This window comes from Conger conger, chromosome 11 (genome assembly GCF_963514075.1).
Source record: "Conger conger chromosome 11, fConCon1.1, whole genome shotgun sequence".
Classification (NCBI taxonomy): Eukaryota; Metazoa; Chordata; class Actinopteri; order Anguilliformes; family Congridae; genus Conger; species Conger conger.
In genome coordinates this window covers 17,441,001-17,464,339 of record NC_083770.1, presented here as the reverse complement: position 1 = coordinate 17,464,339, position 23,339 = coordinate 17,441,001, and the positions used below count along the sequence as shown (strand labels likewise).

The 23,339-nt window shown below is 43.7% G+C and overlaps 1 protein-coding gene across 4 annotated transcripts in view; it reads left to right on the top strand.

The window, feature by feature from the left end:
* LOC133140345 (EGF-like repeat and discoidin I-like domain-containing protein 3) overlaps window positions 1–23,339 on the top strand; it is a 154,900-nt gene that overhangs the window by 26,010 nt on the left and 105,551 nt on the right. For 2 of the 4 annotated variants that reach the window (XM_061260229.1, XM_061260228.1), the window contains 2 exons: window positions 333–407; window positions 18,719–18,748. In XM_061260229.1, the coding sequence (XP_061116213.1) occupies window positions 333–407; window positions 18,719–18,748 (105 nt within the window). The remainder of the gene's footprint in view (window positions 1–332; window positions 408–18,718; window positions 18,749–23,339) is intronic. The other 2 variants (XM_061260231.1, XM_061260230.1) reach the window with 1 other exon arrangement.

Genomic DNA, 23,339 nt, shown 5'->3' with positions numbered 1-23,339 from the left:
CCGGACATATATCAACCAACAGACCTTCACCTTTCTCTCTTTTCACTGGCTAGATGAGGCGAAAAGAAGTACTGTCATACTAACTGCAGAACCCCAGAGGGTGGGGTATTTTTTAAAATAATTTTGCCAAACCTCCATCTCCAGTCCGATGAAAGGGCGGATAATTTGGTTCACCAGCAGCTCTTCAGCTCTCTGGCGGTCAGTCAAAATCTCCTTTTCTGTATGTTTGCCTGCCAGTCGGCTGTGGAGTAGGGTTTTAGTTATTCGCTCAGTTCTTTAAGCCCCCACTTCCCCCCCTTCCCCCCCACCTCCTTTTTGTCTGTGTTTTGCAGGGGAGGTGTGTGAGCCTAGCCCATGTGTGAACGGGGTGGCCTGCTTCACCGCGCTGGCAGACCAGGCTTTCGCATGTGAGTGTGTGCCCCCCTCCCCACCCCCCAGCTTGTAAGCGCCCCAGGATACCAAACAAACAAGCCAGTCTTATGTTTACACTTAAAATCTTTTTTGCTAAATAAGACAAAGAGGGGAAACACTTTGACTCATTTCAACATCTGCCAATGGGGAAAGACAATCAAAGTCACTCGAAAAGTAACTTACTGTAAGACAAGCAAATATTTTCTACTGGAGATAAAAACAATACAATTTTAAATCTCATTACAAGGCTATAATACTTGTGGAGGTTGGTAAGTGGCAGTACAGGTGGGTGGAAAGTGCCAGTTTTATCGCACAGGGCTTCTTATTCTCCTTTCCCCAACCTCCCCCCGCCGCCCCCAGCCCTGGAGCGAGACACTGTACTGTCACAAACCGTTGACCCGTGCGCCTGTCAATCCGTGACCCTAAGTCAGCACCTAACTCGGCGGTGACCCTCCCGCACCCCCCCTTTCCCTCTGGTCTCCTGCCGGCGGTGCGTGACCGGTGGACTCCCGGCGTGTGGGGGGTGTGTGGCGGCAGCGTCTGTGCGGATGTCAGGCCCGTGGCGGTGGCGGGACTGCAGCGGTCAGGTGTGTTCCCCCGAGGGGGGCACGCGGCTCGCTCGCTGTCAGTTTAAAACGACTCTCGACGCTCCGGCGGACTTGTCCCCCAAATCACCCCCCTTCTCCAAATCACCCCAAAACGAGAGTCCCTTTTTTATTGTTGTTGTTTTTCCACATCTACCCTCTTTATGATTTCATTTACATATTTACTTGCGCCGCTTGAATAAATTCATGTATAAACTTTCCGAGGTGTTGACCTGACCACATGTGCTCTAGTTTGCTCTCGTTGCTATAGAGATGTCAGCAGCTTCAACAGCAAGACGTACATGCATAAAACAATAAGCCCTGAATCATAAGCATACAACAGCCTTAGCCAAACAGAACAATATAGTAATTCAGAAAATTCAGAAAAAAACAGAACAATATAATTCCATTAGTTTTATCTTCCGTTTGGAATGGTCATATGCTTTCCTTGGAGGCCGTGAGGAGGTGGAATGTTGTTTTTTTTGGACGAGTCTGGGTGCAGTTATTTTTAAAGTGGCACAGACTAATTAAGTCTGCATTTGCTAGAAGTAGAAACCTTTGTGGGGTGGATTGTACTGTGAATCAGTTCTTCGTTTCTCTGGGGCATTTCATATGACTCACGGGAGAACTTCGTTTGACGGACTCGCCAAACTTTATCGGGTTTCAAATTAAGAGAGTTACTGTTTTAATGTAACACAAGTAACTCTTTCTGTTTGACACCAAATACTGAGACCGTACAATCTGAGGATTGTAGGATCTCCCATTTTATCACTTTTATCATCAATTCAATGACATTTGATGCTGGGAACCTGAACGGCCTTCCAGAAAGCAGACAGGTTATTATTGGGATTCTGTTAATTATTTCTGTGGATGCTTGATATCGCCTCTTTACATCCACACAGTCTGTATTTTATAGGTTAAAGTCCATTCGGGTTTATTACATGAAAATTAATTGGGAGAATACACAATATGACTATATTTGGGTTTTCTGTGAGATTATCTTGCATGTGCAGAGCAAAAGGCAATGCAGTTGTTGCCAAAAACTGACTAAGAAGCACGACTCATAGTTTAAATCTGTATGCAGTGAAATAATATTCATACTTATATTTGTGAAATCAGAACATAGCTGTTGGCAACAGTGGTGCATTAGCATATTGAAATGAAATTGTGGATATACAGAATTATGAACAAATGAAAAAAAATATTCTGTGGTAGGATAATAAAAGATTTAAACTAATAAAACTTGCAGCACATAATTAGTTTTGCAACTGGCCAGAAATGTTTGGAGTCAATTCAATTTCATCATATTGCTGATTATTAGGACATAAGTGCTGCTCACTTGTATTATGTTTCTCAGCTAATGCAATAACTTTGCAACACAATAACAAACTGGAAGACAATATTTTCTCTGTTGGAGTTAAACATACTCAATGAGAGTTGATATTTCACTGTACATTTTTTAGTATATGCTGAATTATGCAATAACAGTGCCTCCAGAAATGATGAGCTAATATTATTGTTACTTTATTTGTTTATTTAACAGGGACTATTCCCATCACAACTGATACTGTACCAAACCTAGCAGCATTGCTAATCTTCTTCTGCGGTCCTCGTGCAGGAAAAACATTAAAGTACCTTACAAACCACAACACTAATACCGAATTTCTGACAATAAAACAAGGAAGAAATATAGAAGAACTACTGTGTAAAAGTATCAGTGATATCAATGTTGCTTTAATATTAGTATTGGTATAATTATTATATATTATTCATTGTTCAGTTGAAACCCAATGAAGCAAGCAGGGTCAATTCGAGCACATGGGTGATATAAAGTAAGTATAGTATATTACATTAGTTATTTGGCTGAAACGTTAATCTAAAGTGACTTATAGTTGATTAGACTAAGCAGGGGACAATCCCCCTGGAGCAGTGTGGGCTTAAGGGCCCAACAGTTGTGTGGATCTTATCATGGCGACACCGGGGCTTGAACCATCAACCATCCGGGTCCCACTCATGTCATGTACCCTATATATTACAAAGGTAGAGTGATGACATTGCTGAAAATTAGCCAGCTGTCAATCCAGGACCTCACCGTGTAAAAAGAAATGACCAGAATCAATTAACATTAGTGACAGAAAAGGCTTTCTTTAGAGTCATGCTGGCAAATAAAGAAACCAAAGAGAGAAAAACATTCTGGATCTGACTAACTGTGCTCCCTAGATCCCACTTGTACTGGCGCTGTGTCACCTCTGCAGCTGAAACTTATTTTTCAATGTTAGATTAAAAATACAGCCAAGATGGACAGATGGCTTGCCTTCAATATCTTTGATTTGCGTAAATGATATTACACAAACACAGTGTTCTCAGGAGTATGCTCACCATTCCAGGATGCTGAAAATCTCTTTTGTCTGACGTTATCCACCATACCCATGAGAAATTGTTTCGGTAGTGGGACAGTCTTTGTTGTAGTTTATAGGCGAATATGCAGAATGATGCTCTGTTTATGCAAGGCAGTGCATTCCCCAGTGGTTTCGTATCCATTCGAGAGGAGAAGTAACGCTTGAGAATTAACGTGGAAACTGTATGAGAAATATCAGTGGGAAACAGGAAGCTCAGTTCTCTCCTGTTTACTTGCCGTTCACTTTATTGACACGAGAGCTGTCAATAAGCAAGTAAACAGCCATTGGTTGTAGTGTATGGTGAAGATGCCTTGTACAATAACACAAAAAAAAAAATAACTAGAATAACTTGAGGACAAAAAACTCGACGATAATAAGCTTGGCTGTCAGTGAGATCAGAACCGTCAGTTTTGACCAGAAGTGACTTTTGGTGTATTTTAGCCTGTAGCCAAACAGAAGTTCCAGCAGCAATCCTGGGATTGTGTAGAGAAACACAGAGCCACGCAGAGCTGTCATGGGGAAATACTCATCTCAGCTCCATAAAACAGGATAACAGAACAGATAGCAGGGTTGGCTTGAGCCTGTCTCCTTTTCACCCCTGCCGTGATTCTTCTCATTAGTGAGAACAGAATTTGGGTTTTGGGTGTTTTTTATGTGTACCACTAACAAAACTACGACAGTAAAAAGCAATAGAAAAGCTATTTCTGCTTGTCATGTTCTTAAAAATGGTGTACTTGTGTGCTAACGAAACAATTAAGTTACACAGTCTAATCTACCAATAGAACTGTGAGACTGATGTAGGCAAACGTAATGGAATGAAGTAACATCCAGGCAGACATTTTGCCGTGTTGACATGCTGAAATGAGCCGATACTTGGCACATGAAGCCGTTGTGTGAACTGTGCGTTTCTGCAACGCCTGACCATTAAGCACTATTTCTGTGGCCCTGTGGATCTAACTCTGTGAAACCGTGCCAGCAAATTTGCTCTGTGATTCACATCCTTATCAAACGCCTGCACGCACACTTCAGATCATTTTGGCAGGGTACATGAAAGCACATGTAAAAACATATTGATCGAAAGCAAAATACGCCGGTAGCCATAGAAAAAGATACGTTTGAAGCCAGGCTCAAATGTTTAACGGGACAAAGACATCAACTCTTTTCCCCCCCATCAGTTCTATTTGACTTCTTTCTTCTTCTTTTGAAAGAACTGAATTTTTATTTCTTTCATTTCTCCTACTTCAGAGCAGAGATGCACACATCTTCATCCGTTCTCACCCTGAGTCAGGAGTTCCCGTCTCGGAGGAAGAGATAAGAATTTCAAAGCGTTTCACACGTTTTCACTAGTGAATCTAATCCCGTGGGTTCAGTTCAATTACTTGGTGCAGTGAAACCTTTTCACGGAAGCCAGAGAAGAGGAAAATAGGGCCATACGTTACTTTATAGCTGATATATTTAGCTTTTTTTGCATTATGAAAGACCCTAAGACGTGCTGCAAGCTCAAGGCTTGGTGATATGAGCCAGATGACTTGGACCTGGCTCACAGAATACAGAGCTTTGTAGAGTGCGGGTTAAAATCTTCACATTAACGCTGCAGCCAATATCTTGCGGATGGCTTAAGCAGTCACTTTTGTGGTCCTGGCAACACATGAAAACTGAATCGAACAGGGACTCTGCTAGCAGAGGCACAGAGTTTGACTGAAGGGCGAATTCAGCGACAGTGGCGGAGGTCAGGGGCGTCGTAGAAAAGCCTTATTTTCCAGCTGTATTAAACGGAGGGCCCTGAATCCGTACGGATTTTTGAATTTCATTGGGATTTCCGCCGGGTCAGGAGAAAGCTTTACGACGACGGCTTCACTCAGCGGCTTTTGGGAACACAAGAATTCCTTCCTGCGTCTGACCAGCGTCGGGGGAAGAATGGCTTCACTTCATCCCGTAGAAAGCTGCGATTCATTCTCTCTGGCTTATTTTCTACACAGCCAGACTGCTGGTGCTTGTGGGCTCCCAGATGAGTAGGTTTTTGAGAGAGAGCAGCACTTGGCAGGAAGTTATTGATCCCTCTGTAGGTAGGGGGGTTTAAATTGGACAGTGCTCCTTGGGTTAGCACTGCATTAGCTCCTCCTAACAGCACACCGCATCTCCACAGGAACAGTTGCTGTCAGCAAGGTCATCTCTCCCTGAAACGGAGCCATGTTGTGCTACATAGCCTGTAGCATGTAAACCAGTCCCTGGTCCATGGACCAGCACAGCGGATGAGTTTGCACGCTCAGGCAAAGCTGTTCTTTGCACAGGCGGATTTCCCACAGCAGCAACATGACATACAGTTCAAACCTAGCAAATTTATACCGAGAGGAATAAAAGGTACAAATAATGCAGCACAGTGGGAGCACTGCTAGCCTAGCACCCTGTTTATATGTCTCATAGAAATCGGTTTGCTTTGCATGTTTGAACCATAATGGTTACATGCTATTCAGTTATCATCAAGTAAACTGACTGTAATTGTTATTTCTCTTTATTGTCCTAACCGTAGTCAACCAAAGCTAAAAGCAGGGCTTGGTGGACTTGGTTGGGTGAAGTGGACTGTAGGTATGGCAACTGCCTGGCCAATCAGGCTTCATATTGCAGCCTTGTCTTTAAAGGCAGTAATATGATGGGTAAGTCAGGTAAAAGTCAGCAGCATAGCGGCAGGTGTTCTGTACAAACAATACGGACGTCTCACCTCTTCTTCTACATGCTCCGTTTGACATTTGCCAGCTAAACACAGACAAGCAGCGCTTGTTTACTAAGAGAAAAGTCACACCAGTTGTTTGTCTGTATAAACCTAGATGCCACCTGGGAAAATTTCCATGGCAACAGAGAACACAAAAAAAAAAAAGGGAATGGCAGTAAGGAAGAACACAACACTGACGTGTATGTAGATAACTCAGGATTTAGTTTCTTTTCTTTTTTTTTTATTTTTATTTTTTATTCTTTTATTTTCATAGCCAGGATTTTGGTAGTATGTTTTACAGAACACAGAAAAGCCATGTTCCAAAGCAGTGCGCCCTAATTTTCCTACATTCCTTCAAGTAACTAGCCCAAAGTCAAATGTGATGGAGGTCTGTATCTCCTGGGTTAGTTTTTCTCAAGCAAATCCCTCTCTGATTAATTCAGTTAATTGTCTTTTTTGTACAAGTAATAGAGACATAAAGCAAAGCACAACGTAGCACCAAGATATTGTAGTTTGCTCAGAAAATGCCTCCGAATTGGCATTACCAGGCGTCTCTGGAGGGCCTGCCCAAGTAACAAAATATGTCAGCCTTGCCACTGCAATAAATAATAGGCTTGAAGAATGTGCGAGATTGCTTTTGGATTTCTTAATGAAGCGCTCTAACATTGCGTCTCCGTTTCGCCCCCCAACACAATCAGATGGAGCTGTAATGTGTGAGGCTGAGAATTAGATCCACTGGCTCCAGCCTTCCTCTTTGTGAGGGTACATTAACGTAAGCACTTCTCTTACCCCTGTTCCCAGCAGTCCCCCTGCTGAGCCGGTCCGTGGACGTGTTAGTTTAATAAACGTTTCTTTCTAAGAAAAGAAAAAATAAACGAGAACGAGGCAAGGACAAAGGTTTGAGCAGTCTGCCTGTCTCCCAGCATGCATTGCACAGACGTGCCCCTGGAACCTGCGGATGGTTATGCAAATGGTAACATCTGTCTCGTTCCTGGGGGCTGTGAAAGCTATTAAAAAGGGGCTTTCTCTATCAGTGATGCTTTAAGGACTTTTAGTGGCAAGTTTTCTGGTTTTTTCATTTTTTATTTTGTCCCTTGGAAGCCGGCACATCCCCGCTGGCAGTTATTGAGCAGTTAGCAGAAAGCCTTGCACAAATAAGTGTACTTAGCTAATTTCCTCTGCACCTTAAATAAGCCACTTGACAAACTGAAAAGGCCAAGCGACAAACAATGACTTAGAGGTAGAAAATCCATGGGTCAGAAAGGATTAGTCCTGCCATGTTTTTCTTCCACCCATGACCTCAACCTGCTGATTTCACCAATTAGTCCTACCTCCAGGCTGAGGAATTGTGCTAATTAGCAAATCCAGGTGATTGCTGAAAACTAGGGAGGGCTTTTACTTTCTGAACCTGGATTCTTCACCTCTGGCTAGTATTCATGTGATGGATCTGGAAAGTTAGCATTAGCACAGTTTTACAGCATTAGCACAGGTTTATCATTTGAATTAAAACTGCTCGTGAAGTGTTTTTTAGGGGAGGGAATGTATTTCTCTACAAACATAGAGTCATGTAGCCATGGTAGTCTGTCCTGCTGGAAAAAAACAGCTAGGTTTTGGAACAGCTGGTTGCTGGTCGACCAGTTCAGCTCCCAGCTTGACACGGTTTATCTGGTAGACCAGTTTTGACAAGCTCCCACGTTGACTATGTTTTGAAACAGCTGGTAGCTGGTTGATCAGCTTCATGGATCAACCAGCTACCAGGGAGAGGGTGGGGTGCTTTGGGAGGGAAGATGAGACATGCAGGACATTCTCAAAGGTTATCTCCGTATTCTGTCCCCCCTGTTAGGCATTGTAACCACACACCAGGCCCTGCTACAGAACAAGCTTTTTTGTAACTCCTAATCATGTTTACGGGTTTAACAAATGGCATTTAATGTGATTACAGTCCAGCCAGCTCAGGTTTTAAGCACACAATTCTGAACGGCTAGCTGTGAACGTGATGCAATGAGTCACAAAACAAGGTCATTATGAAGGATCTCACAAAAAAAACTGTAACTCTCCTCTCGTTGAATCTGACCGATCCATATAACATCCGTGGAGCATGGCCACGTCCTTAGCAGCGTCCTTACTTTGCAGTGATGCATAAACAAAACACTTAAACCAAGGCCATCATAAGCGCACTCCCTTCAAGTGTACTTGAGGTCTTAGCAGGGAAGGCCGCGAGGCTTCAGTGAAAGTTTTGTCCGCTGTAGTTTTTATTGTTATTTAAATGCTTTACGAGTCGAACGGGACCACAGGAACAAGCCTGGGATCATGAATCAGTGTGTTGTTAGCTGAACCAAAAAGAGAAAAAAAAACTGCAGTTACACGATGGATAATTTTACAAGGGTGACTATGGGGCTTCTGTCATTAAAGACTGTTTTTAATAGCGCATACAATTATACTGCCCTCTTTCAACCGAGCATCGCAGGGCACACGCTATAAATCCATAGCCTTAAGCTCCGGCTAAGCTGCCCCTGTTGCTGCATGGCTAAGCTTATTTACTGTACAAGCCATTCATCTAGCTGGGATATGCCACCTAATGGATTTGACTGCCAAAAATGTACCTTTTAATGCAGTTGGCTGACATAAATGTTCCCTGAAGGCATTTTGCTAGCATAGGTTTGCCCTTGAGACAGTCTGGTGATAGAGACATGGCCTTAAGATATATGAGGGGGGAGTTTGTGGTTTGTCCCAAAGGCGGTTGAATAATGAAGATATTCCCTGAAGGATTTAAAATGGCGGAGATTTGTCCTTAAGGCATTAGAGTGGTGCAAACGGCCGCTGAAGGCATTTGGATAATGGAGTTTTGCCCTTGAGACGTCAATGTATGGGAGATGGGCCCAGAAGGTTTTTCAAATGGTGAAGGTTTGCCCTGGAGACATCAGGGTGTTGGAGATGGGCCCTGAATGTATTAGTTGGTTAAAGGCCTCGAGGTGACGTGGGGTGTGTCCCAATATTATAAAGGGAAAGTATCCTCCTTTTCTCCACTTGTCTTGTCCCCCCAGAATTCCAGATAGGAGAAGAGAGGGGGAAAGGAGGAGTATTGGGACACACCTGTTCATTTTCAGGGTTCTGCTTTTTAATTGGTCAGGTGGTTCCTACCTTCCTCCTGACACCAAGGCTCTATACTGGTACCGATTCCTGTTAATTCGACTTCCAGATCAAGGCCTCTCCGATTGGGCAATCACCAACTTTGGCAAAGGCCAAGATTCAGTCCATCGGTAACACCTCTCTTTTAGTTGAGTAAATTTTGCATGGAAGGAGTTGGGTATTTATTTTCTATTGAGCTTGTGCATTATGTACGAACCAAAGTCATTCATTACTCATGCCAAAGGGCCTTGCGTTCTGAAGTTAGATTGATTCTGGACCTTAGTGCTTCTTAAAGCTGTGCGTCTGTAGTGATGGAATATGTGTGAGATGTGAGACTGCATTGCCGTGTATGACGCAGATTAGACTCGAGCGGTGGGCGGGCTTTTGGCAGCCGTTAGTCAGAGGGCTCATTGTCCTGGGGGAAGTTGCATATGGCAGAAGAATAGCAGGGCGACGGGAATGTCATGTGACGTTGAAATTCTCCCACCATCTTGGCTCCCCGTTCGCTAGGCACCTGCTGTTTTCATGGCGCTGAATAGACCACACATCTGCATACGATAGGCAGTACGTCCCTTGCATACATGTTGAATAAATTACACCATCACCAGGGAGTGTATTAACATTCACAGATCAAAACGGTGAGCTACTCCCGCTCCTTTCCCTCCTACTACTGTTATTAAGACTACTACTGCTATACTAATGCTCGTAATAATCCTGTAATATAAACAAGAAGCAGATATGAATGTGGCACAATGCAGTGAATAAAATGATTGAAGTTTTAAAGTCTGCAGAGCTGTCAAAATCAAAAGCAAACCAAATAAATCTCTCAAAGAAGGCATTCATAAATCTTAATCAGGTAATTTAGCGCCGTACACGGGGTTGTGTGGCTTAGTCAGTTGCCGTGACCATGGCTACACCTGCGTGCCCCAGGGAAGAGCGGGTTTCCTCCTTAGTAACACAGCTGAAGGCAGAATGAGACCGCGCCGTGCCTTCTGCCCAGAGCGTGAATGCTAAGCGCTAACGGCGGCTCACTGCAGTCACGCGCCCCGCAGATTCGCTGGCATTAAAACGGCCTCACTGCAAACGCACTCAAAGTCATTCATACTGTGCCCTTCAAAAGTATGGGAGCAGTCAAGTTAAATTTGTTCTTTTTTCTATATGCTTTAGGCATTTGGATTTGAGATCAAAAGATGAATATGAGGCACATTTTTTTATTTCATGTTATTTACATGAGCATGTTTTAGCATTTTACAGAAACTCACACAGAGAAAGAGCCGGTAGTACACAGTACCTACAGACTACCTGTAGTTTACCTACAGTCTACTACAGACTACCTATAGTTTACCTACAGTCTACTACAGACTACCTGCAGTTTACCTACAGTCTACTACAGCCTACCTGCAGTAACTACCTGAAGTGCCAGTTCAGACTGTAGAGTGAAGGGAATGGCAGCTGCCTCTATAAAGAGCATGTACTTGTCTGCCTACTCCTCCTACTACAGTTAATGATAATAATTAGAACAATAATAATGTAATTGCTGTACATCCTTTTGCACCACTTTATGCAAACTCATTGTCAGTAAATCATAATAATCACAATGTAATTACATCCATTTCCAACACTTTGCGTAATTAAAACAGTAAGTACATTTGAAAAAATCCCAAAAATGTCCAATATCGCGATATTCCCATATGGCAAACCGTCAGCGTTAGATCCAAAGGGGCGGGACGAGGGGGATGGGGTGTGGGCGGGGCTTGTTAGCGCGTGTTGCGCGTAGCGCGGCTATCTCCCGCTCACAGCTGTGCCGGTGTGTGCCCGTGGGCCCTGATGAGACGCGTCAAAGCCAGGCTCACTTTCTACAGGCTGTCCCACAGACCAAGGCAATCAGCACAGCGCCTGAGTCTTATCCACCTCTCAGCAGGAAGGGATAACCCGCCAGCGTGAGGTCTAACGTCTCCACAAGTCTCTTTTACCCCCCTGATCCTTCGCTTGTTGGATCTGAATTCATTTGAATAACAAATTTGCAGGCGCGTTTGTTGTCCCGGTAAGCCTGCCGTTGTGTGGTCATGTGATCAAGCGGGAGATGTAACTGTGAGAGGCAGGTAGAGTGAACATTTCAGGCCCGACAGGACCGTTCTGATGTTTGTGTCGTCGTCTGCAGGAAAGCGGAATTAAGAGCTTGCCTAAAGAATACAATGAACTTTCTACCAAATGTCACCCGCCTTCACGCCGGGGCCATCACCGATATTTGATTTGACATTTTTGTTATTAATTTCCAGTTTTATTGTTTCTCTGAAAGTTTAAGAGAAGAGCTGCGCGTGTTGGTCGATCACTTTGAAGTTGTGCTTGATTGATTCGAGTGTAACTGCGCCCGTGTTGAAAAATGCTCCCCGCTTTTATGAATTATTGCAATTTAGAAAGGGAATTTGACCGCAGGTGATGGAACTGCTGACTCATAATTACTTGTTCAGGTCTTTTTCATTAATCAATTCTACAGTCAAAACTGCCTACAGGAGCAGAGTTCACTTCTTTTTAAACAGTTCTGCCAGAACGGGAATTTAAATGGTAATTTCAAAGACAGTCAAAGAAACAAGACAAAGGCACTTGCGTGCGCATGGATCATTGTGTAGAGGTTAGCCTCAGCACCACATTCTCTCAGCTCTCCCTCCGGCGTTTTCCATCTACTTCAAAGAGCAATCACGGAAATTATGAAAATAACTTTTCACCCATAATTGCTGCTTATTCTACCTGGCTTTGGGTATCCATTGAGTTGCGGAAACCTGCCAAAATGGTCGCACCAGCGATATTGTATGGAAGCATTATACCGTAAATTGTGTACTGCAAATACGGATCTGAGCCAGGTGAGCAATTCATGGTTGAGCAATGACTTTATGAGAATAAAAGAGTAACCTTTCATCAAAACGAAGCTCGGTTTTTGTGTTTGATATACGGAAATGGGCCCCACAGCTATATTCTGTTTCTTTCTTTTTTTTAAAACATCGTACTACCCTCTTTTGGCAGTTTCTTTGCGGCACTGTGACAAATAAATTTCACTGAACGCGGCGTGTGACTCGGACCTTCCTGACGTCCGAGGCGCAGAGGGGCCGGTGGAGGCCGGTGGAGGCCGGCGGTTGTTTGCGATGCGGCGCGGCGGGTAATATAATTGCGGTGAGAGGGCTGAGCTCACACAGCCGTATTAGATTACACTGATGTGAATCATGTTGACACAGACCATTAAATGGTTTTAATAGAAATCGGCCTGAATCGCACACGGGGAGCGCAGCTGCGCGCCGGGGAACCCGGGCGCGTAAATAACACGTTTAGCTGATGAAAAGATCCGGATATTTATGTAAATAAAATACCTGCAGCTGCAGGATTGAAACTGACGCTTAAAGCAATTGGCAATAAGAATAAAAGCATGCCGTTGACATAGCTGTATTTTAACATTGACAGATTTGATTAATAATATCACCGTGATTTCCTGTGTTATTCCCACACAGCTACAGACTGCCACTTTATACTGAAAGCAGGGACTGTGCGGTTTTACATGTATTTTTTATCAACCAAACTTTTTCAATTTTTTATTTAGGTACTATACGTATATCACATATGATTCTTACTTTAAATTGTGTTCTGAATGAGAACATTTCCAAGGTAAAGTTGAGAAGGAAGCAAGATAATTACCCAGCTTTATGTGCCTAATTATGTATCTCCCATTATACGTCTCTTTGAATGTACGGTGCAAGGAGGTGATTATGTAGCAGGACTGCAGGTACACTCTCAGAAATGGCTCCAAATGGAACTCTGTGATTTCCTAGAAGAACCCTATAGTTGAAGGCTTCTTTGTCAGACAAAATGGTTCTTTTTCTGGGAGCATCACACTTCAAACATATGATAGAGGGTTCCATAAATAACTAAATGGGTTCCTCTACAGCAATTTGCAGCTGTAGCCGGTACTGATACATGTCAGATAATTACTGAAATTACTCATATCTCATATCTCATATCTTAAGACCAGAAGTTGGCAGAAAAATTCTGAAACGGATCAACCCTTATTGTGCACCCCTGCTCTATAGAGGGAACCCAAAGAACCCTTTTACCTGAGAGAGTACAGGGAGTTGTTTATGAGGGAGAGCACTGAGAGTTAAAGCACCTCTGAATCTTTCACCAAGTGCCAGCTGTGAGCCAGGACCCTAGTTCAATTTCTCATTAAAAGAAATAGAACATTTCAGTCATAATTGCCCATGGTAAATTTGACATTTAAACATAGCTCCAGCATTGCAGTGGGAATATTTGAATGGGACTGTCTTTCCTTTTTTGTTTAAATACTTAATAGTTCATAGTTTTTCATTATGTGGTAAAAGCTGGCACTTGGTCACGGCATTTGGCTACGTTTAAAGCCAGGAAAGATGGCCAAAGATATCTCAGTTCTCACAAAGCATCAGGAAGAACCATCTATGTGAGCATTCTGCCACAGACACTTTATTAAGCAAACCAAACTTACCGTAAGTCTCAATACAGTAAAGACCATTTTCTTTCCTTGGGATTCTCAATGTCATAAAAATCAGTTTATTAGCTACACTGCACAAACACACACACAGTTAGCGCTAGCAAAGCAGCATTTGTTGACCTCAAAGGTTTTTAATATCCCTGATATATTTAGTATATAAGCATATTGATATGAGTACCCCCTGGCAATTCAATTAATATACAGAGAAGTGGACAACTGAATCGTTGGTTTGAAAAATACCTGTTAGCAGCTAGTGTACAATGCTAACATTGCGCATCACACAGTGAGCTACATTGAGAAGACTGTGCTACAGATGTGGCAGCTATGGACCGTGCTATGATTAGCAATGTAGCACACTGGGAAGCTGTGTGCTTTAATGGAGAACAGAAGCTTGTACAGTTTAAGCTAAAGCAATGAGACCACAGCTTTCTCACCGTGGTTACTGTATCCAATGTCTGCTGGTGAAAACAGGGAAAGCAATGTGGGCGGAACAAATATTTACAGTAACATGGCGTCAGTGAAAAAACAGAAGCCAAGTTTTAATTGGGTTTCAGCGTGGTCACCAGGAACTCTGGCAGAGACATTATGAAGTCCAACGTTTTCGAAAAACCACATACCCGGCTGCCAGTTTACTTGATGCTTGGCGGGAAATGATTCTGCATTGCAGTGAAGAAAGAAAAATGTCTGATGGCGGATTGAATTAACCGCCAAAATTTTGGAAGCCGGAGTGCACTGTATGAGAGAAAGATTACTTACTCTGTGGGTTGTTTCATAAGTGTTCCTTCAACCCGACAAAGCTCTATTGAACAGAGATGGGGTTTTTTTTAGTCAAGTTCCGTATTGTCTGAACAGATTTAAATGTTTGCGGTGATTAACTCCATCAAGATATTTGGTCATTGATTTTAAAAAAATGGAAAGTATGTTCATGGAAAGTAATACCCCAAAGTCTGATAGTATTCAACTGGCCTTGTTTGCTTAGAAACCTCCCAGCAGATCACACCGCTTCCTTTCCATTTGTAGTCGGGTGATATCACCCGTGGGGTACACTGAAGAGTTGGGGTCCAGCCAAGCTTCTTCTCTAATTTAATAAGTCAAATAAATGTGTTATTTAGCTGACACTTTTATCCAAAGTGACTTTAAAGTTGATTAGACTAAGCAGGGGACAATCCCCTCTGAAGCAGTTCTGAAGAAGGCTCTCTCACAGTCTGGCTGTGCCTCTTCTGAAGCATCTCTGGAGAAGGCTCTCTCACAGTCTGGCTGTGCCTCTTCTGAAGCAGTTCTGGAGAAGGCTCTCTCACAGTTTGGCTGTTCCTCTTCTGAAGCAGTTCTGGAGAAGGCTCTCTCACAGTTTGGCTGTTCCTCTTCTGAAGCAGTTCTGGAGAAGGCTCTCTCACAGTTTGGCTGTTCCTCTTCTGAAGCAGTTCTGGAGAAGGCTCTCTCACAGTCTGGCTGTGCCTCTCATTCATCAGTGGAATGAGGAGAATGGGACTCAGACCAGCTAATGTGCTAGCGCTGGAGTCTGCCCAAAGTGGCAACTCGGTTCATCGCCTACGCCAGACAGACTGCCCCCAGAAGCAGGGCTCAAAGTTCCACCCGCGACGGAGACATCTGCCGCGGCTTCGGGGCACCTGCTGCCACGGAGACGGAGGGCTCGTTAAAAACGCGATGCAGCGAAATTAGCCGACTGCTGACAGACACGGATCCCGCAGTCAGGCGCTGGCCAGAAGAGTGGCCTGGAGTGCAGCTCATTTCCACACCTCAGCCAGAGGAGGTCATAATCTCATACCCTGTGTGTGTGAGTGAGTGTGTGTGTGTGTGTGTGTGTGTGTGTATGTGTGTGAGTGTGTGTGTGTGTGAGTGTGCATGCATGTATCTTTGTGCATGCATGTGTGTGTGAACGTCTTGAGTGTGCTTGCATGCGTGTGTGTACAGTACATGCATGTACGTATGTGTGTGTCTGTGTGTGTGTGTGTGTGCGCTTGCATGAATGTGTGTACAGGACATGCATGCACACATACGTGCATGCACAGTCCATGCAGAGACAATACACATTTTGGAGGAAGAAGATTTCACTCACATCCTTCCACAGTAGGCAAAAAGCTTACACATCATGACATATGTAATGTATGGCATTCAGCTGGTGAGCAGGGACGTTAGAGTATTGAACATGCATTGTATTGTAAATGCATGGTAAAGCATGAGATTTTTCTGTCCCCTGCTCTAAGGTAAGGTCCAGCACTGAGGCTTGTCTAAGCCAGCCTCTCTGGTTCTAATTTGAACACAGTCTTTCCTGTGGGCCTGGCTGAGACACTCAGGCCACACTTGCATGTCGTCAGGGCCTTCGGCTAGATTAGCTCTGCTAGCTCCTCTCTCGGGGGGAAACGTTGGTTTGTGCTTTCGCTCATCGCTCTCTCTTACCTCACAGGTAGCACAGGGCGCTGTGGCGCTTTAGGAGGCCACTGGCCGGTCGCAGTGCATGGTGGGAATGTTTGTGTGCCGTTGTCACTTCCCCTCCTTCAGAGACCTGCGGAATGCCTGCTGCCGGGCCGTGAGATCTGAATTTATAGTTTCTCTGTGTCAGGGGAAATATATGCAGATCTCCCTGCTCCGTTCTGAGTCAGGGTTTATATGGATTTCCACAGTTTCTGTTCCCGAATTTATCAAATGTGACAAACACGCGTGTGTATATGTGTTTGATAAATTGTGTGTGTGTATTTTTGCAGTTTTTCAGAAGCTTTTCTGGTTACTACTTCCGTGGTCACTTGTGTATAGATTCGGAATACATGGACGTGGATCTTCAAAGGAGTAGAACCTGCCAGCAAATTTCAGTCTGCTCTTACGGGAGAATCAACTTAATATTTCATGTCATGTTATGCATATTCACTCAGAGCAGATTACTTAATACAGATTAGGGACCTTAATTGGTTGCCATGTTCCTGGGTAAATCCTTTCTTGATTGCCAGGGGAAACGACAAATTAAATTCTGTGTTAGGATGACAACGTGACTGCAAAACAGACTCTTTAGTAAGCTGTCCCCTGTGAAGACATAGTGCCTCTAACACAAACACCTCTTCCCAGACAGTGTGTCCCAGGGACTGAACCAAATCACGCATTGTTCAATACCTTTGACCCACATGACCACAATATAACGAACACACTGTGGAAGAATACTCAAGTTGCCATGCTCGACAATTCTCCGAGTTATTGCGTTCCGTTCTGGGTCGGGGAGTTCGCCTCCAAATTACTTCCACATCGACTTCATAAAAGAGATGGAGCTTTTCAGACAGTTAAAAAAAAGGTGCCACGGTTTAGCCTTCCATAAAAAAAACGCTTGAGAAATAAATGCAAAGACGTATAAAGGCGGTTGTTTAACGTGGTTTCTCTCTCTCTCTTCTCTCCATCTGAAGGAGATGGCTTTGGTTTCGGCGGCTTGGAAAGCATTTGTGTCTGTGGCCTTTTTTTTCAGAGCTGGCGGGGGCCGATGTGGTAATGTTCCCGGCAAATCGGCACGGGGAATGTTAAAAAAGGCCCCATGAAAAAAAAAGAAGGGGGGGGGGGGGGGGGGGGTTAACGACAGAAGCCTCCGGAATGATCCTTGATTCAGACGTGCGACCGTACAGTAAGGGCGGCCAAATAACAGTCGCACGCGAAGTGCGGTCGCTGGGCTCCTCTGACGCGGCCAGGCTAATCTGACACGGCTAATGCCTTTCACATAAAGGGCAGCGTCCGAACCGCACCGCAGTGCACAGCTCGTTTGGCAGCGAGAGAGGCGCTCTACAGGGCAGTAACGCCGCAATTACTCCACTTGAGTTACAATTTACGGCCATTGTGGTGTTGTCAAATCGTCTCTGATAAGCAATTAGCCGCCGTTTGCCGGTTCCTTTCAGAGCCAGCGAAGCGCACACGCTCAGGGCAGCGGGCCCCCGTTAAAGGGCCAGCGCCGGGGCTCTGGCACACGGGGAGCGGGGGGGTGGTTTACGGCGGAGGTGACGCTGCTGTTAAGGCCATGCCGTGGTTAAACCTCGTGGGGTTCTGCGTTGTTGAAATTCAGTCGCAAACTCATTGCCATGGAGGTCAGTGTTTATGCAGGTTTCATTCCAACTAATTAACGCTGCCTTAATTGATTATAATTACTCATTCAGCCAAATGCATTTAATTGCATTAAAACACATATACTCCGCGAGCACTTTATTAGGTATTTATTATTAATTTTTTTGACTTATTAGTCTTCTGCTGCTCTGGCCCTTCTCCTCTGACCTTTCTCATTAACAATGCGTTTTTGCCCGCAGAACTGCTGCTCAGTTGATATTTTTAGTTTTTTTACACCATTCTCTGAAAACTCAGGAGACAAGTGTGCGTGAAAATCAGCAGTTTCTGAGATACTCAAACCTCCCTGTCTGGCACCAACAATCATTCTACGGTCACAGTCACTCAGATAATTTATTCCCCATTCTGACATTTGGTCTGAAAAACATCTGCATGCTTTTATGCATGCAGGTCAATCTGGCTTTTTAAAAAATGATTGCAGAAAGAAAGTTACAACTTAACTTAATTTAATTAACATTTTACTGTATTACAGTTGTAACTACTGGGTAATAAAGGCGTACTTGCATTTGTGTTCTCATCTTAGTAATGAAAAATACAGGAGTATTCATGTGAAGTATATGTACATTCCTCCAATCTGAATCCTGACTACAGATTCAGCAGAACCCCTACCCTAACCAAAACTGCTATAGCATAGTGAATGAGGGCAATTACTGTGTAATAAATGTCACCGTCACATGAAATGTAATCAAGGTAGAAAAACAAAGACAAGCTACGAGTGTGAGGTTTGTTGATGGTTTGACTCGAGCTTTAGCACTTCTAAAATGCATTTTCAGCAGCTTTCATGCAGTGTTGAGTTGTGTCTGTTTGAATTAGATGTGTTGCTCCTGTCTGAAAGTCTCCCTCTCTCTCTTTCTCTCTCTCCTTCCAGCGGGCGATGGTGAGGACCCAACATCATCAGGTAGTGTTTCGCGTGCCGTTGTATCTGTGTTGTGTTTCTCAGACTCAGTCCTGGGGGCCCAATGTGTATGCTGATTTTTGTTCCAACCATAATAACAAGCTCCGTAATGAGCTACTAATTGTTCTTAATTAGGCACTTTTACAGTCTATTGAAGGATGATTTACCCTCTTAAAGCCATATCATGCCGCAAATAGATGCGTACAGCCTAAAAAATGAATGCCCCATACTCAAGTCCCAGGAATTTCAAACAGGCAGATTGACATATGCCACTGCAACAGCTCACTTATGTCTCCAGGTCTTTTACATGTGTGCTACACAGAAAATAATTCCAACTGAAAGAGCTTCCGTTTTTAATTGATTAAATTACAAACTAACAGGTGAAATCAGTTGGGCCCTATTTGCTGGGATTGTAGAAGCCTGAGAAGGTATGTGTAAACATTCATTATTTTAAAATAGGTTTAAACATATTTTTAGCAACTTTGATTGACCAAAAGATTGACGTTGAAAAAAAGCTAATGTTAGGGACCCACTGTGTTTGAACAGTTTGAAAAGAAAAGCAATGAGACATTGTTGATTTGCTGACATGATTGATTTGTTTAGTTGTAGCAAAGCAGTCTTTTTTAACACAGTAAACCATGACATAGACACAAAAAAAATGTAAAGCAGTTCCAAGGTGTGAAAGTGGGTGTGTGTGTGTGCGTGTGTGCATGTGTGCATGTGTGTGTGCGCACGCGTGTGTGTATGTAGGGCAGAAACTACTGAGAGGGAGTACAGACTGAGCAGATGACTGTTAAACAAGTGAGATCAGTGGTGGCAGTGATGGCTTTGTGGGACCAGCCTCCCCCCTCCTACCCCTCCCCACCCCGCCCCTCCATTTTGACGAGCCTATTCCCCACCTGCCCTCCCATTGGCTGCGCAGCACCCATCCCTGTGTTTCAGGCCACACCTCCTGCTGTTCCTTTCCCCTCTTCTTCTTCTTCTGCTCCGCCGCGGCCCACAGTTTCATCATCTCTCAAACAAACGCGCTCGCTGACCCGCTCCTCCGCGCTCGCGACTTCCGGACGCCGCGGAATCCCAGCCAGCCTTGTTTTTCCAGCCCGCAGATTAATTAGGAACACGCTCCCATCGATTCAGCCGAACGTGGTCTGGGAAAGAGCAGAGCTGATCCAAGCTTCTGCTCACTCTGCATCTCCCCCACTGAGCGGAGTATTCAGTGCTTTATAGGTTTCACAAAAAGGTACAAATAAATGATATACTCTCAACTAAGGCTAGCATAATGCACACCTATAGGGTGCCGCCCTAGCGAAAAGCACTTTTCATACCCTCATAACGTATTTGATTCTGGACCATGGGAGGCCTTCCTGTACAGCGGGCTAGCACTTTAGCTTGACACACCGCCTGAAAAACCCTCACTTCTGAGTGGAAACTGTAACTTTCCGTTGTATATTTACGCCACCCATCTAAGCCATTATGTCAGCCGCAAACATTTCTTTGTATTATTAACTTATACAAACGCAATTTACTGGAAAAGTTGATTTGCTGTGGATCAACAAATTCCTATTCTGTTTAGCCGGAAAATAGATTTTAGTTATTAATGCACTTTGAAATGAATGCAATTATGCCTAGCGATGCATTCATTACAGGGAAATTCACTAGCATGTTCAATCGAAGAGGACAGATTGGAAAGGCTCACTGAAATGGCTGAAACACTTTGCTTTGCAAAATGTTGCTCATTACGGAGGTGTTTTCATTCTCTGCACTTGATTATAAAAATCACCTTTTTGTGAAAGGAGAAAACAAAATGAGACAGTTCAGACAGTTCAGTGACTTCCAGAAACCACTGTTATTTTGTTATTTATTTGTGGCTTGGGTAATGGGTTGGTGATGACCATGACTTCAAATGTTCCAATAAACTGTAAATACCCCCCCCCCCCCCCCCACACACACACACACACACACACAGAAGTGGGTGGCAGTCATGTTTGATGGTCTTTGCATAAGCATATGTTCCCTTCCTGGTACAGATAATTGCAAAGCATTATCATTAAAGCCCTCTAATACAGTAAAGGCAAAAAACAAACTTAGCTTCTGTATGCTTGCCATGCACGTACACATACAAGTACCATGCAGTTCTTCAAAGGGAAACCAGTCTTTTTTTTTTTTTTTAAGTGCTCACTTAAAACTTTCTTAAGTACACAGCCGGGAAGTTGTTTTATCTCTAAGAGTTACGGATGAGCCGGGGTATATCGGGGCCTGCTGCGTCAGACACAAGCGAGACAAGAGAGAGTAATGTTTGGTTTAGAGATACCATGTGTTATGTAGTTCATCATCTCCTTATAAAAGACTAAGGGGGCTGTCTCCCTTAAAAATAATCACACGCATACCTCACAGAAACACAACATAAACCATGTAGCTAGCTCCAAATGGCTCTCCTGATATTGTACACATTTGCATGATTGTCGCTGATACTGTTGTTTACTTATGTACTCCTCCATCTTGTTGTGCTTGCCTTGTTGAATCTCAATGTTTTTCGCCTTGAAAATGAAGGGTGATGTGCTAATAATGCAATGTCATTTGACTAATGCCAGGGAAATGGTTTCGTAAGACTGTATGACTAAGTCAGACGATTACTATTTGTGACATATGCAAAACACGTACAGTATAAACGTATATTTGAGAGATCAGGTGTCCGCTGGTTAGGGTTTGGCATCCCTTGGTGCCAAACCCTAGGCAACACTTTATAGGAAATATCTAACAATTCCAGTGTCCACTCTTTTAGCAAACAAAAACATATCTGCACTCGACTGCGAGTGAGACGTGTCTCACAGTTTGCTCTCCTCTTCATCCAGAGAGAAGTTACTGAGAACTTTATTAGGTAGACCTCCACACCAGCTTGTTAATGCAAATAGTTAATCAGCCAATGATTTAATCAGTCATGTGGCAGCAACAAAATGCAGTTGTGTGTTCAGAGATGCAGAAGAGCATCTCTACACACCCAATGTTTCAAACCTCTAAGTGGATAGGCTATAGCAGAGAAGAGACAGAGAGAGAGAGACTTAATATTTTATCACCCGGAGAAGTGTGTCTGTCTATTTCAGCCAGGTCGTCCTATCGCTCTGAGGCTCTGAGAGCAGGGTCAGTGGCCAGGCCTTACCTTCTATCTGATTTAGAAAACTCCCTCATACCATCCAAAGAGATGGATTCTCTCTGCTGAAATGGCCTTTTTTTTTGTTTTTTTTGTTTTTGACATTAAAGAGGGGATAGAACAAGGAATTAATTTGATTCTCTGCATTAAATCTTGTACAACTGGGTGAGCAGGATGCCATATTTGCCGTGGCCACATTTGTAGTGATTCCTACATCCTGTGGTATAGGTAATAACTGCAATAAAACAAAACAGAGATGTGAAGCTTTTTTAAATACATTATCTTTGGATTACGTATCATTTCTATCATTTCAATTTCTCGTCCAACAATATGCAATGTAATATTCCACTTTACCAAATGTTCCAGTTTGCAGAGTATCAAAAGGCAATCCATGCATAAGTTCCATACATACTATAATCCTGCAGTAAATCAGTGTGTAAGTACAGTAAATCAGTGTGTAAGTACAGTAAATCAGTGTGTAAGTACAGTAAATCAGAGTGTAAGTACAGTAAATCAGAGTGTAAGTACAGTAAATCTTAGCCCTAGAGCATATCATCCACTGTGACTCTCTAGGCATCTGTAACCAAAAGGCTCCTCTGTGTCTCCACGGAGGAACTCGGTCTTCTCGGGTTCTTTTGTTAGGCAAAATGATTAATATCTGGGACCTTTCACACTTGCTGGACCATAGATGGTTCCGCAAATTAATAAAATGGCTTCCTCTATGAAGAGCAAGCCAAAGAACCCTTTTAGAACAACACAGTGGCGCTGTTGCCTCACAAGACAGAGGTTCCGGGTTCGAGCCCAAGCCTCTCCCTGTGTTTGCGTGGGTTTCCTCCCATACTGAAAGACACTGAAAGACATTGACCAAGGCACCGGTCTCTTAATTGTACTTGGTCCCCGGGTACTGTACTGTGGCTGCCCACTGCACTTGAGTGGCTAGGATGGGTTAAATGCAGAGGGGGAAAAAAAAAGAAAAAAAAAACCCACAGGGTTCGATAGTTTAACCATCTAAATGCTTAAACTCTAATCTTCATTCATATTAGCGAGAGACAGGAAATGGAGATGCCTTCTGGGTGAGTTCACAAGGCCTCCAGCATGAGAGGCTCTGGCTGTTTGCACACAGCCAGAAAAACCTTGAGCCGCTGAACCCAATGCACACTGGTCAGCGCACCTTGCTGTAAAATCCAGCTATGCCAGCTTGGCCATCTTCAAAATTGAGCTGGTCAAACTGGTCATAAGCTGGTCCAGCTGGCTATGAGCTAGTGCTGGTAGCTTGTCTGTTTCAAAACATAGCTTGAGCTGGTCAAACCAAGCTGGGAGCTGGTCTGTACTGTTGAACCAGCGAAATACTGTTGACCTGGGAGTTGGTCTGAACTGATCAACCAGCAGCTGTTTCAAAGCTTTGCTTGAACTGTGGCACTGTCAAGACTCCTGTCTGTCTTTAGA